We start from the raw sequence: 11,461 nt of genomic DNA, 5'->3' as shown, positions 1-11,461 counted from the left end.
GAAAATTATAAGGAAATTGAGTCGTTCAAAATCTGTTTAACCTAAGACCTTACACACTGGGGAAGCATGATGGGGAAAATGGCCAACATAGGGAATTTTAGGATGTTGAGAAAGCAATAAATAGATTTATCATGGTATTTATGCTCCACAGCCAGTTTAGTTAAAATAAACATTGGGGGTAAAACTGATCAGGGTGTTCTGCCTTTTATTGCGTTCATTTGTTATACAAATGGGAGAGTCATTTTCTAAATAGCAGGGAACATAAGCTTAAAGATATTTGCTTAAAGAAAAAGATGAAAGACACAGAGTCATTGATCAATGATGACTTTAGTTTAGTTTAAAGATATGGCGCGGAAACAGGCCCTTCGGTGGACCAGCGATCATCCCCACATTAACACCATCCTACACACACTAGGGACAATTTACACATACATCAAGCCAATTACCCTATATACCTGTACGTCTTTGGACTGGAGTTATGGACATATTTTAAAAATGTAGAATCCACAAGTAACCATTGTGTGGTGAGAATATAAAAATGCTGTGGGTGCTGCGAATCTTTGAAACATTTTGGGTTTCTCAGTGCGTACTGTTAAGGCCTTGAATAAACCGACTTGTTTGGGAAACTCACCACTGTTCTATGAGATGTTTTATTTTGTGTCTGTTCCTATCTGAGTTGGCCCCAAGTAACGCCAGATTCAGGGTACAGGTATAGCACAAGATATTCCCTCCTACACACCTCACCCATGTCAAATGGAATACAAGGTTCGGTGTCAGTTCCAGTCAAGGAAAGTGCAGACAACAAATGCAGATTAATTTTCATTGATGATTATTATAGCAACTAATTCAAAGTTTTCTTGTAATTAGAGTGAGCGTAGAAATACTAAGGATGAAATGAAACTTCATTTGCTGGAGATAGGAGATTATTAACAAGTCCAATACATGTGGAATTCCTGATAACACTCCTTCAAATGCCACCAATTACCACAGCTCTGTAACCAGCTAATGCAGTTATTCTATGACATCTGGCAAACACATTTCTCTCAAAGGATCTGGGAGAAACACTGGAAAAAATAAGATGGAACCCAACAAAAAATCAAGCAACAGGTTACTCCATTGAATCTTAGTGAATGGCCAAGAATAACCATGTTGTCCCATTACTTAGCAAGCAGATGAGTGGCTCTGCAACGCTGACAGGAAGTCAGAAATGAAGTTTCATCTTTTTTTGGCTTAGTAGATCCTTTAGAATTGATTAAGAAATTATTTAAAGAAGGTAGAAACAGTTTCAAGCATTTACAGTTCATAACATCTTTCTATTGGAAACTTTAATCGATTTCTCAGTTTCCGGAAGCATTCAGGAAATCTCTATTCCTTGTTCTTGTTCAGTGTTCTTTGGGCTGGCGCCAGAGCTGGGGGCTCCCAGTTGTTTTATGAATGGCTCACATTTTGTGGGCACACACCCACACTTGGTGACGTAGGTATAGGTGAACGTAGTTGTCCTACTGCCTGGGCAAAGTAAGGTGATGCTTTTCTTGCTGGTTTCCAACTCATGACAGCAGCTACAGTTGTGTGAAATCATATTTGCTTCGGAAGAGTACCTGTCGTAGAATGAGAGAGGAAAGAATACTCAGAATGCAGGTTCCGGATAAACAATAATCAGTCAATCAATCAATCACTCAGGGATGAACAGTGCTGGAGGTCAGACAGCAACTGGAGAGCATGGATAAGTGACCTGTTGGGTCGGAACCCTTCTTCAGACTGATTGTAAAGGAGGGACTGAAAGCTGAAAGAGAGGAGGAGCAGGGCAAGGCCTGGCAGGTAATGGGATGATACAGGTGAGGGGAGATTTTGATACTGAGATGGTGGACGAAGGCCGGAGATGAAAAGACTAAAGGTGTAAGTTTAGGTAAGTGGCAATTTGTGAAGCGAGAGGAAGGATGTAGGTGGAAGGGGAGATGTAGGTGGTTACTGTTGCCCCTCTCCACTCCTAACCACCCCCTTCTCTTCACCCCACTCCCCCCCCCCTACTGTGCCCTGCCTGGGTTTGCACCTATTTCTCCCCTCAAACACCTAAACATCTTTACAATAATAGGGAGCAGCTTTTTACAACTGAGGTGCGTAGGAATATTTTCAGGCAGAAGGTGAGGGTTCTCTGGAATTCTCACGCCTGGATGGCTGTGGAGGCCAGATCAATGGAAGGAGTTAATGTGGAGGTAGATAATTAATAGAAACATTAGGGAATTGAGGTTGATGTGGAACTGGCACAGAAGAGGAGATGAGGCTGAGGAGAGATGAGGCATGATCACATTAAATGGTGTTACAGGTTTAAGGCGGTTTTCAATGTTGCACATTGGGAGGTTGAATGTAAAGGGAAAATATATCATGAATGGAAGACATTAAGCAACATTGATGTACAGAGGGATCTTGGGGTCCAAGTTCATAGCTCCCGGAAAGTGGTAACACAAATAGATAGCATAGTAAATAGTAATTGGTTGGGGCATTGAATATAAGAGTCTGGAAGCCATGCTGCAGCTCTACAGGACAATGGTTAGGCTGAATTTGTAGTATTGTGTGCAGTTCTGGTTGCCCCAATGCAGGAAGGACGTGGAAGCTTTGGAGAGGGTGCAGAGGAGGTTTATCAGATTAATGCCTGCATTAGGGGTATTAGCCATAAAAAAAGGTTGGACATTCTTGGATTGCTTTCTCTGGAATGCCGGAAGTTCAGAGAAGACCTGATAGAAGTGTATAAAATTATGAGGCATAGATAGGGTAGGCAGTGAGAACCTTTATCTCAAGATGGAAATATCAAATACTAGAGGGCATAGCTTTAAGGGGTAAGGGATAAAGTTTAAAGGAGAGGTGCAAGGCAATTTTTGTTTACAAAGTGGATGCCTGGGGTGGTAGTAGAGGAGGATAGGATCATGGCATTTAAGCCATTTTTGGATAGACAGGGAATGGGGGAGGGGGGGGGGGTGTGGATTATGTTCCTGTGTTGTACCATTCTATGTTCTATGAATTTAGTGTTGATACGTACACTGAAGAGGTCATACAGCGCCCTCCACAGGAGGTCATCGGCACTTCTTGTTGTGATCGGCATCTCTTGTGATTGATGTAGGTCACGGACTTTTTAACACTGCATGTCTTTGGAATACCTGCAAATGCAATCAGAATTAAGGATCAACAAACGTGACTTAAAATTCCCAAATGACTTCTGTTTTGTTAGTGTGTTTCCTTTCTGTAACCTGCTCCCATACAGCTACACAACTAATTAACAGAGACTTTACACACGAGTCTTGGGTTCAGCCATTTTAATTCAGGATCTCCTCGGCTACAGCCTCATGGGTAATATATATCCGAGTGCGCTATTCCCATAACAACTTCAACTTATGAAGGAGCATGAGGGTTAAGGGAAGAATTTTAAGATCAGAATATCACCTGATTTTACATTGGTCAGATGTATTATTTTGCAGCGATTTTCTTAATTTGTGGGGAGGCACAGGAGAAGAAATCTTTTTCCCTTCCATCCCTTTCCACAGCCACCTACATTGAACTTCAGATATTCAGGAGCAGTGCAACTCCGCAGAAAGGAAAAATTATGTCGTTGCTCCAGCCAAGCAGTGTTGAGTTTTGTGATAAACATCTCAATGAAAATAATAAAGAGTGGTGCATTTGGCACAGTTGGTGGAGTTGCTGCCTCACAGCACCAGAGACCTGGGCTCAGTCCCGGCTGCTGTCTGTGTGGAGTATGCACGTTCTCTCTATGATCAATGTGTGTGCAAGGGTCGCACTCACCATGAATGTGTGTGCAAGGGTCACACTCATCATGAATGTGTGTGCAAGGGTCACACTCACCAGGAGTGGGTGTACTAGAGTCACACTCACCATGACCTTGTGTGCAAGGGTCACACTCACTAGGAGTGGGTGTACTAGGGTCACACTCACCATGACCTTATGTGCAAGGGTCACACTCACCAGGAACGTGTGTGCAAGGCTCACACTCACCAGGAGTGTCTGTGCAAGGGTCACCCTCACAATGAATGCATGTGCAAGGGTCACACTCACCAGGAATGTGTGACCTGAAGTTGTGTTAAGGATGGATTGCACTCAGAGATACCAATCATGATGAAAAATTGATTAGATATCTCAGACACTCTGACAATTGAATCTCTCTGCCTGTTCCTTTAACAATGAAACACAGAAACGTCAGTGTCACCCTCTTCACGGCAACTCAAGGCCGGGAGAATTCAGTGATTAAATAATCCGCTCTGTTTAATTCAAGAGCAGGGAGTTATTCTGCAATTGTGTCAGTCTGCTACTTACATGTCTGACAACATCCATCCTTGTCCATGTGTATTGTTCCCTGTCAAAGAGAATAAACATTAATTGAAGATAATTGAAAGTTTAATGCATTATTATAAAACATATTAATTCATGATCAGTCGAACTTACAGGCTCACAGTTATCATGATCCAAACGAGGGCACCATTGATTGTGGATGTTTGGAATAAAGTGGCCCTCTATTTTCTCACATTCATACTTTGTACAGTTGTTTTTTCCCACAGATATTTTCTCTCCTGGCTGTGGAAAACAGGGAAGAGACTTGTCTATTTAAATGTTTAAATCCGTGGAAATAATCAGACCATTGATTCTTACATCTTATTAATTGTCATGTTGCATTTCTCCCCATTAATTTGGCTTACAGTTGATGCTACCATTAGTTCCCTTTACTTCTTTGCCTTACAAGTGGTGGGTTTGCACAGTTTTCCTTCCACATTTGACTGCTTGCCTCCAATTATATAGCTACTCTGTGTCCAGTCCTCTGCCAATTGGATTGACATCTCTCCCACAGCATCAGTAAAGATATTGGACGCACTCAGGTTTCAGGTACAATGTACCCTGATGTACAGCTCCCATTTTCACTGGAAATGCTCCTAATGACCCCAAACTCTGCCTCTATCCAACACCATCCTGCCACCTGTGTTTTTATCTGACCTGTCTTCCTGTTCCTTCACTCGGGAGTACATCATGCTCTTTATTCACTGCACAACATTAGAGCCCTGTCTTTAATCTTTGCCTGACTCCCTAAATTCATATTCCAGAACCTCGTTTGTTTATCTGCCCATGTTATCTATCGAAGTGTTCCATGACCACTGAGGTTCACTCTCCCCCTTTCAGAATGTCCCTCCTCTGGCCCATCCATCATTCTGGCACCAGGGAGACAATTTATCAGTTGAGTCCTATTTGTAGCTGCAGAAACATCATCTCCATCCTTACAGTTGAGTCTCTGATCACTGTAAACTCACTGGGGGACCATTCCTATGTTCCTTATAAGATCCCTGACCCAAATTGTCACCTATCCATGCTGTCCCGGGATGCTGACTGACCCCTTGAGTTACTCAAGCATTTTTTGTCTTTTTTTATCAACCAGCATCTGCAGTTTCTTGTTTCTACATCTTCCTTATAAACTCACTGGGATCCCATTCTTAGGCTCTTTATACACTGGCTGGGGTCCCATTGCAACACTCCTTAGAAATTGACCAGGGTCCTGTCCCCAGGCTCTTTATAAACTCCCTGGTTTTGATTTCTGTATTCTCTAAATTCTCCTGGCACAATGGAAAATGTGTGATACTACTGTGTTCTAAGTAAGAAAAAGTGAATGAAACATTTGTTGGGGTACTAACGGGAGTAACACCCAAGACTGGAGAATCTGCTTGTTGAGTACCGACAAACTCTCTGTGCTGGTTTAATCAGAGCTTCACTGTGTAACATTAGAAATGTTGCACTCTCAAAGAAGTCCAGTACCATTTTCAAACACCATTTTCTTTTCATATAACCACAGGTGCAGCGGTAGAGTTGCTGCCCCACGGCGCCAGAGATCCGTGTTTGATCCTGACTACGGGTGCTGTCTGTGCGGAGTTTGTGTGTTCTCCCGGTGACCTGCGTGCGTTTTCTCCGGGTGCTCCGGTTTCCTCCCACACTCCAAAGATGTACAGGTTTGAAGGTTATTTGGCTTCAGTGATCTTGTACATTGTCCCCAGTGTGTGCAGGATTGTATTAGTATACGCGGTGCCCGCTGGTCGATGGGCCAGAGGGCCTGTTTCTGCTCTATCTCTAAAGTCTAAAGTAAAGTCTAAAGTACTGGATTATGCTGATTGATTGTCCTGCGATTTTCTCAACGTCTGGCTACTGTTTCTCTGTGGAGAGGTGCTAGCATTGTGGCAATGGCAGTGGACAGGCTCTCTGGCCAAGCCATCTTCTTTGGCTACAGGTGTTACATTGGCTGTTCTTCACTATGCCAGCTTACCAGAAAACGGAGGAATTATATATGTTGAAGAGACAACTTTCAACCTAAGTTTCCAACTTAGAAACTGTGTGAGAATTCTACCATTTTAGCACCTGATGCCAGATGCTCCTTTGCTGTGTGATCATTAATTCAATCTCATTTATAAATCACCAGATCTACAATTCAATAAAATCTTCTTAGAAATTGTCCCAAATGTACTCTGTCAACATCCCCATGGCAAGCTTTGGTTTCTCCAATCTATGTGAAGTTTAAAGACATCCGTGATTATTTTATTTTATTTTAATTTAGTTTAGAGTTGCAGTGCGAAAACAGGTAAATTGGCCCACCGTGTCCGTGGCTTCCAGCGATCCCCCTACACTAACACTATCCTACAAACACTAGGGACAATTTACAAGTTACTAAGCCAATTAATCTACAAATTCTAGGTCTTTGGGATGTGGGAGGAAACTGGAGCACTCAGAGAAAACCCACGCAGGTCACGTGGAGAACGCACAAAGTCCGTACAGACAGCACCCGTGGTCAGGATCAAACCTGCGTCTCTGATGCTGTAAGGCAGCAACTCTACAGCTGCACCACTGTGCCTCCCGAAAGCATCTGTCTTACAAGCATAAGACCCTAAATTACACTCTGTCCTTCAGTGGAGCTGCTGAGATTACTTCCATTTCTTCATGCAAACTAATTCTACATCTTGATCCTCTGAACTAAGATCCTTTCTTGCCACCTTATCTTCCCTTCACACTTGTTGACGATGACAATATCTATGATGTGAAGGAAGGAATTGTAGATGCTGGTTTAAACCAAAGATGGACACAAAATGCTGGAGTAACTCAGCAGGACAGGCAGCATTTCTGGAGAGTAGGAATGGGTGACGTTTCGGGTCGAGACCCTTCGTCAGACGGAAAGTCACGGGAGAGGAAAACGAGAGATATAGACGATGATGTAGAGAGATTGAGAAGAATGAATTAAAGATATTCAAAAAAGTAACGATAATAAAGGAAACAGGTGATTCTTAGCTGTTTGCTAAGTGAGAACGAGAAGCTGGTGTGACGTGGGTGGGGGAGGGATGGAGCGAGAGGGAATGTAGAGGTTACTTGAAGTTAGAGAAATCAATATTGATACTACTGGGTTGTAAGCTGCCCAAGCAAAGTATTTATGATAACGGGTCTCCAAGAAGTAAAATGCATACCTGAAGGTTTATTGGTGACCTGCCTGGCAGTTCAATTATACATGAAACCTGGGTACAATTTCCACAGCATTGTCCTTCCTGCTTCTCGTATTCATAGCCCTGTTGTGAAGACATCAAAAATTAGTCCCATTTCAATGACTATAAATGGAATAATGAGTGATTAGTGGGTTAGATGGTTACCTGTGAACACTGAGTATTGCACTTATTGGGCGTGCATGCAATGGCACGGAGCTTGGTTAATGGATCCATTTCTTCAGTACATTTGCAATCCTTGCATGTATTCTGTGGTACAGTCATTCCCGGCTGAAACACAAGTAAAGTTTGAGTTGAGATGTGGTCTAAAATTTGTGCTGGGCTTTTAATACAATGTAATGAAACAGTTGGATTTCATGCAGTGAAGTAGATATACCTCTGGAGGTTTATGTTTTTTTGCAGTAAATTCGAAGAATCATTGAATTACAAACTAGGAGCAGGACTTTGCCATTTCCCCTTCTCTGAAATTCAAAGTAATCGTGGCTAATTCATTTGGAGCCTCAACACATTCACATCGATCCACTTCCTTTCTTATTGAGAATCTTGTGTTACCATGAGACTATCCACCTCAACCTTAAAAATAATCAGGCTGGTTCTACCTACCTTTGAGGAAGAGAATTCAGTGAGTGACTCCATATTGTTAAACATAAATCCTCAGTTCCCTCATCAGAAGAAACTTCTCCTCCCAACACATACCCTCTCAAGACCCCTAGGCTCTGAACAGTTCCAGCCAAGCTCTCTCTCACTTCAAAACCCAACAGATACTAGCCTAATCTCTCCATCCTTTCATCATACAGCAACCCATTCATTTCAGATATTAGTCCATTTAACCTGAAGTGTTTCCAGTGCAGTGTCATCTTTCCTTATATAAGGAGACTGATGATGTGCACCCTATCTTGATCTGATCTCACTAAAGCCCAGAGGAACTGAACTACATTTCCCCTACTTTCATTTTCCATTTTCCTGGCGATAAAGGACAATATAATATTAGCTTCCCTCAATACTTGGCATAATACTAGCACAACTGGATCGTTTTACATTTCAGAACTCTGCAATATTTCTCTATTTAAATAACATGTTTAGTTTAGTGATTCAGCACGGAAACAGGCCCTTCAGCCCACTGAGTCTGCGTTGACCTGCGATCCCCATACACTGGCACTATCCTACACATACTAAGGACACTTTACAATTTTACCAAAGCCAATTAACCTACAAACCTGTACATCTTTGGAGTGTGGGAGGAAACCGGAGCACCCGGAGAAAAGCCATGAGGTCACGGGGAGAATGTACAAACTGTTCCTACAGCACCCGTAGTCAGGATTGAACCTGGGTCATGGCGCTGTAAGGGGCAGCATCTCTACCGCTGCGCCACCATGCCGCCCTCTCACTGGACCTATCGATATCCCTTTGTAGCCTTATATGCTCACAACTGACATTCCTGCCAATTAAATTCCAGCTATGATTTCAATTTTTTTGCTTTGAAGACTAACATTGTCTGGGCATGTGCTCAGCTCCAATTTCACCTCTTGCTACATTTTTTTATTTTTTTTTCTACCATTTGGTCTTCTGAGTGAAAGCAAAATTTTGCCTGCAGTGAATCTTAAATGAGAAAACAGGACAGAAACATGAAAAACTGTGCACAGAGCAAATAAAAATGGGTTGAGCACTTAAATCGCTGAGGGAGAGAGGACCATGTCCCGGTGGCCGAGCACTTCAACTCCCCCTCCCATTCCCAGTCTGACCTTTCTGTCATGGGCCTCCTCCAGTGCCATAGTGAGGCCCACCGGAAATTGGAGGAACAGTACCTCATATTTCGCCTGGGCAGCTTGCAGCCCAGTGGTATGAACATCGACTTCTCCCACTTTAGATAGTTCCTCTGTCCCTCTCTTCTCCTCCCCCTTCCCAGATCTCCCTCTATCTTCCTGTCTCCACCTATATCCTTCCTTTGTCCCACCTCCCTGACATCAGTCTGAAGAAGGGTCTCGACCCGAAACGTCACCCATTCCTTCCCTCCTGAGATGCTGCCTGACCTGCTGAGTTACTCCAGCATTTTGTGAAGAGATACCTTCGATTTGTACCAGCATCTGCAGTTATTGTCTTATAATACCATGGACCCATTGGTCTGTGTGGATGAGTTAGGCCAAATGTCATGTTCCTATGCTGCAAAACTGTAATTAGTAACTCTGCATATGTCAGTGTACCTTACCTTGTATTCAGTGCCATTGTACACACAGACTTGTTTTGCTTCTGAAAATGAAATAATATGCCATTAAGTTAACAGTTCACATATTTTGTACTGCAGGCATGCTACTTTAAATGATCACCATCGTGACCATAAACTACTGGTATCACAGATCAACATAAAAGTAACACTTACTACAGGTGTAATTTGGGCAGCATTTATCGTGTTGCATGTGCAGCACTGGCGTGTATCCAGGTTTGCAGTCAAATTTCAAAGTTGTGCAGTGACTTGTGTTACATTCTGAATAGACAAAAAATGACATCACTTAAGTAAAAGCACCATTAGAGGTTTCATTTTAGGTTAAAAAAAATGTTACTACTATTTCAATAAATCAAGGCCTGATTAAACTAATTTCCCAATTAACCACAAGTTTTGAGTACCAACTAGTCTGATTAATACTGCCCATCCTCTTCAAAATTAATCCAGTGGTGAGCCCATCATTCTGGTGGATCGTGATGAACCTCAGTTTACCACTAACAACCACTGTTCACTCTTTGCAAACCCCCAAAGAGCACGGAGGGTGATAGTTTTACAATTCTGTTTCACTATCCCTTGGTCCTCACCTTTCACACTATCACCCTCCGTAACAAACACACCATCCTCTGACATTTCCATCACCTCCAAAGTGATCCCAACACCGCACGTCTTCCCATCTTCTCCTCTTTCCACCCTCCGCAACTCTTTGGTTCACTCATCCCTTCCCACACAAATCACCACCTCCCCAGCTACTTTCCCCTGCAACCACAGGAGATGTAACACCTGTCCCTATACCTCCTCCCATGGCTCCATCCAGGGATCCCAAGTCCTTCCGGAAGAGACAGGGGTTCACATGCACCTCTTCAAACCTCATCTACTGCATCCGGTATCCCAATGAGGTCTCCTGTATATTGGCAAGACCAAGCGTAGATGAACACTTGCACTCAGTCCGCTAAGGCCTACTGGATCACCCGCTTGCTAACCATTTTTATCCCCTTCCCATTCCCATACTGACCTTTCTGTCCTAGGCCGCCTCCGTTGCCAGAGTGAGGTCATACACAAACTGGAGGAACAGCATCTTAAACTCCGCTTGGGTAGCTTATAACCCAATAATATCAACACTGAATTCTCTAATTTTAGATAACCTCTAATAGCTGCATTATAAAAGAAGGGTCCTGATCTGAAATATCGTCGGTCCATTTCCCTTCGCAGATGATACCTGACACGCCGAATTCCTCACACTAATACCTAAACCCTTTCTATCCTCTCTGAGTTCACTGGAGAAAAAAAAATTCACATAGGGGTACTTACATCTAGCAATTAAAATTGATTCTCTGTGCTCTTCATGGAGTATTCCAAATGATTAATCTCCAAGTTGTCTTTTATCAGTAGAACTTAATCTTCGAGAACTTAAGAATCATTCAGCACAGAAACAAACCCTTTGGTCTATGCTAGCCTATCCCATTTACCATCCAGTTTTTGCTTAGAAATTATTATTTCTAAAATCATTACATAAGTAAACAAGATTCCCTCTTGGCAAAACTCATAATGCATATGATTTTGCTTTGAAATAATAGAAAATTTCATGCTGGAACTGTACAATGAAATATTCATGCACACCAACTTAGAAGATTAATAATCAAAATGTTGCAAAAGATGGAGAGAGAAACAGAATTGTTTTCAGGTCTATGATCCTTCCACAGAACTGGAAAGGACAGCA

At 42.6% G+C, this 11,461-nt stretch overlaps 1 protein-coding gene across 1 annotated transcript; it reads right to left on the bottom strand.

Moving 5' to 3' along the window:
• Window positions 1-336: 336 nt before the first annotated feature.
• On the bottom strand, window positions 337-5,515 carry LOC144602458 (intestinal mucin-like protein). The gene is made up of 5 exons (XM_078415605.1): window positions 5,471-5,515; window positions 4,450-4,578; window positions 4,321-4,360; window positions 3,035-3,152; window positions 337-1,598 (listed from the first exon to the last, which is right to left on the bottom strand). Exons 1-5 carry the CDS (start codon window positions 5,513-5,515, stop codon window positions 1,355-1,357), a joined length of 576 nt encoding a protein of 191 aa, XP_078271731.1. The 3' UTR covers window positions 337-1,354.
• Between the last annotated feature and the right edge of the window lie 5,946 nt (window positions 5,516-11,461).

This window comes from Rhinoraja longicauda, chromosome 18 (genome assembly GCF_053455715.1).
Source record: "Rhinoraja longicauda isolate Sanriku21f chromosome 18, sRhiLon1.1, whole genome shotgun sequence".
In the NCBI taxonomy this organism is placed as follows: Eukaryota; Metazoa; Chordata; class Chondrichthyes; order Rajiformes; family Arhynchobatidae; genus Rhinoraja; species Rhinoraja longicauda.
The sequence above is the reverse complement of the archived record's forward strand: the minus strand, read 5'-3'. Positions and strand labels throughout refer to the sequence as shown.

Excerpts from the sequence above, each read along its gene's own strand:
- LOC144602458 (XM_078415605.1), bottom strand. The coding sequence starts at position 5,515 with ATGGGACCCCAGCCAGTGTATAAAGAGCCTAAGAATGGGATCCCA. Across the intron at positions 3,153-4,320 it reads GGATGGATGTTGTCAGACAT|GTATTCCAAAGACATGCAGT; the intron begins GTAAGTAGCAGA and ends TTGCATTTGCAG. Across the intron at positions 1,599-3,034 it reads CGCTGTATGACCTCTTCAGT|GTACTCTTCCGAAGCAAATA; the intron begins GTACGTATCAAC and ends ATTCTACGACAG.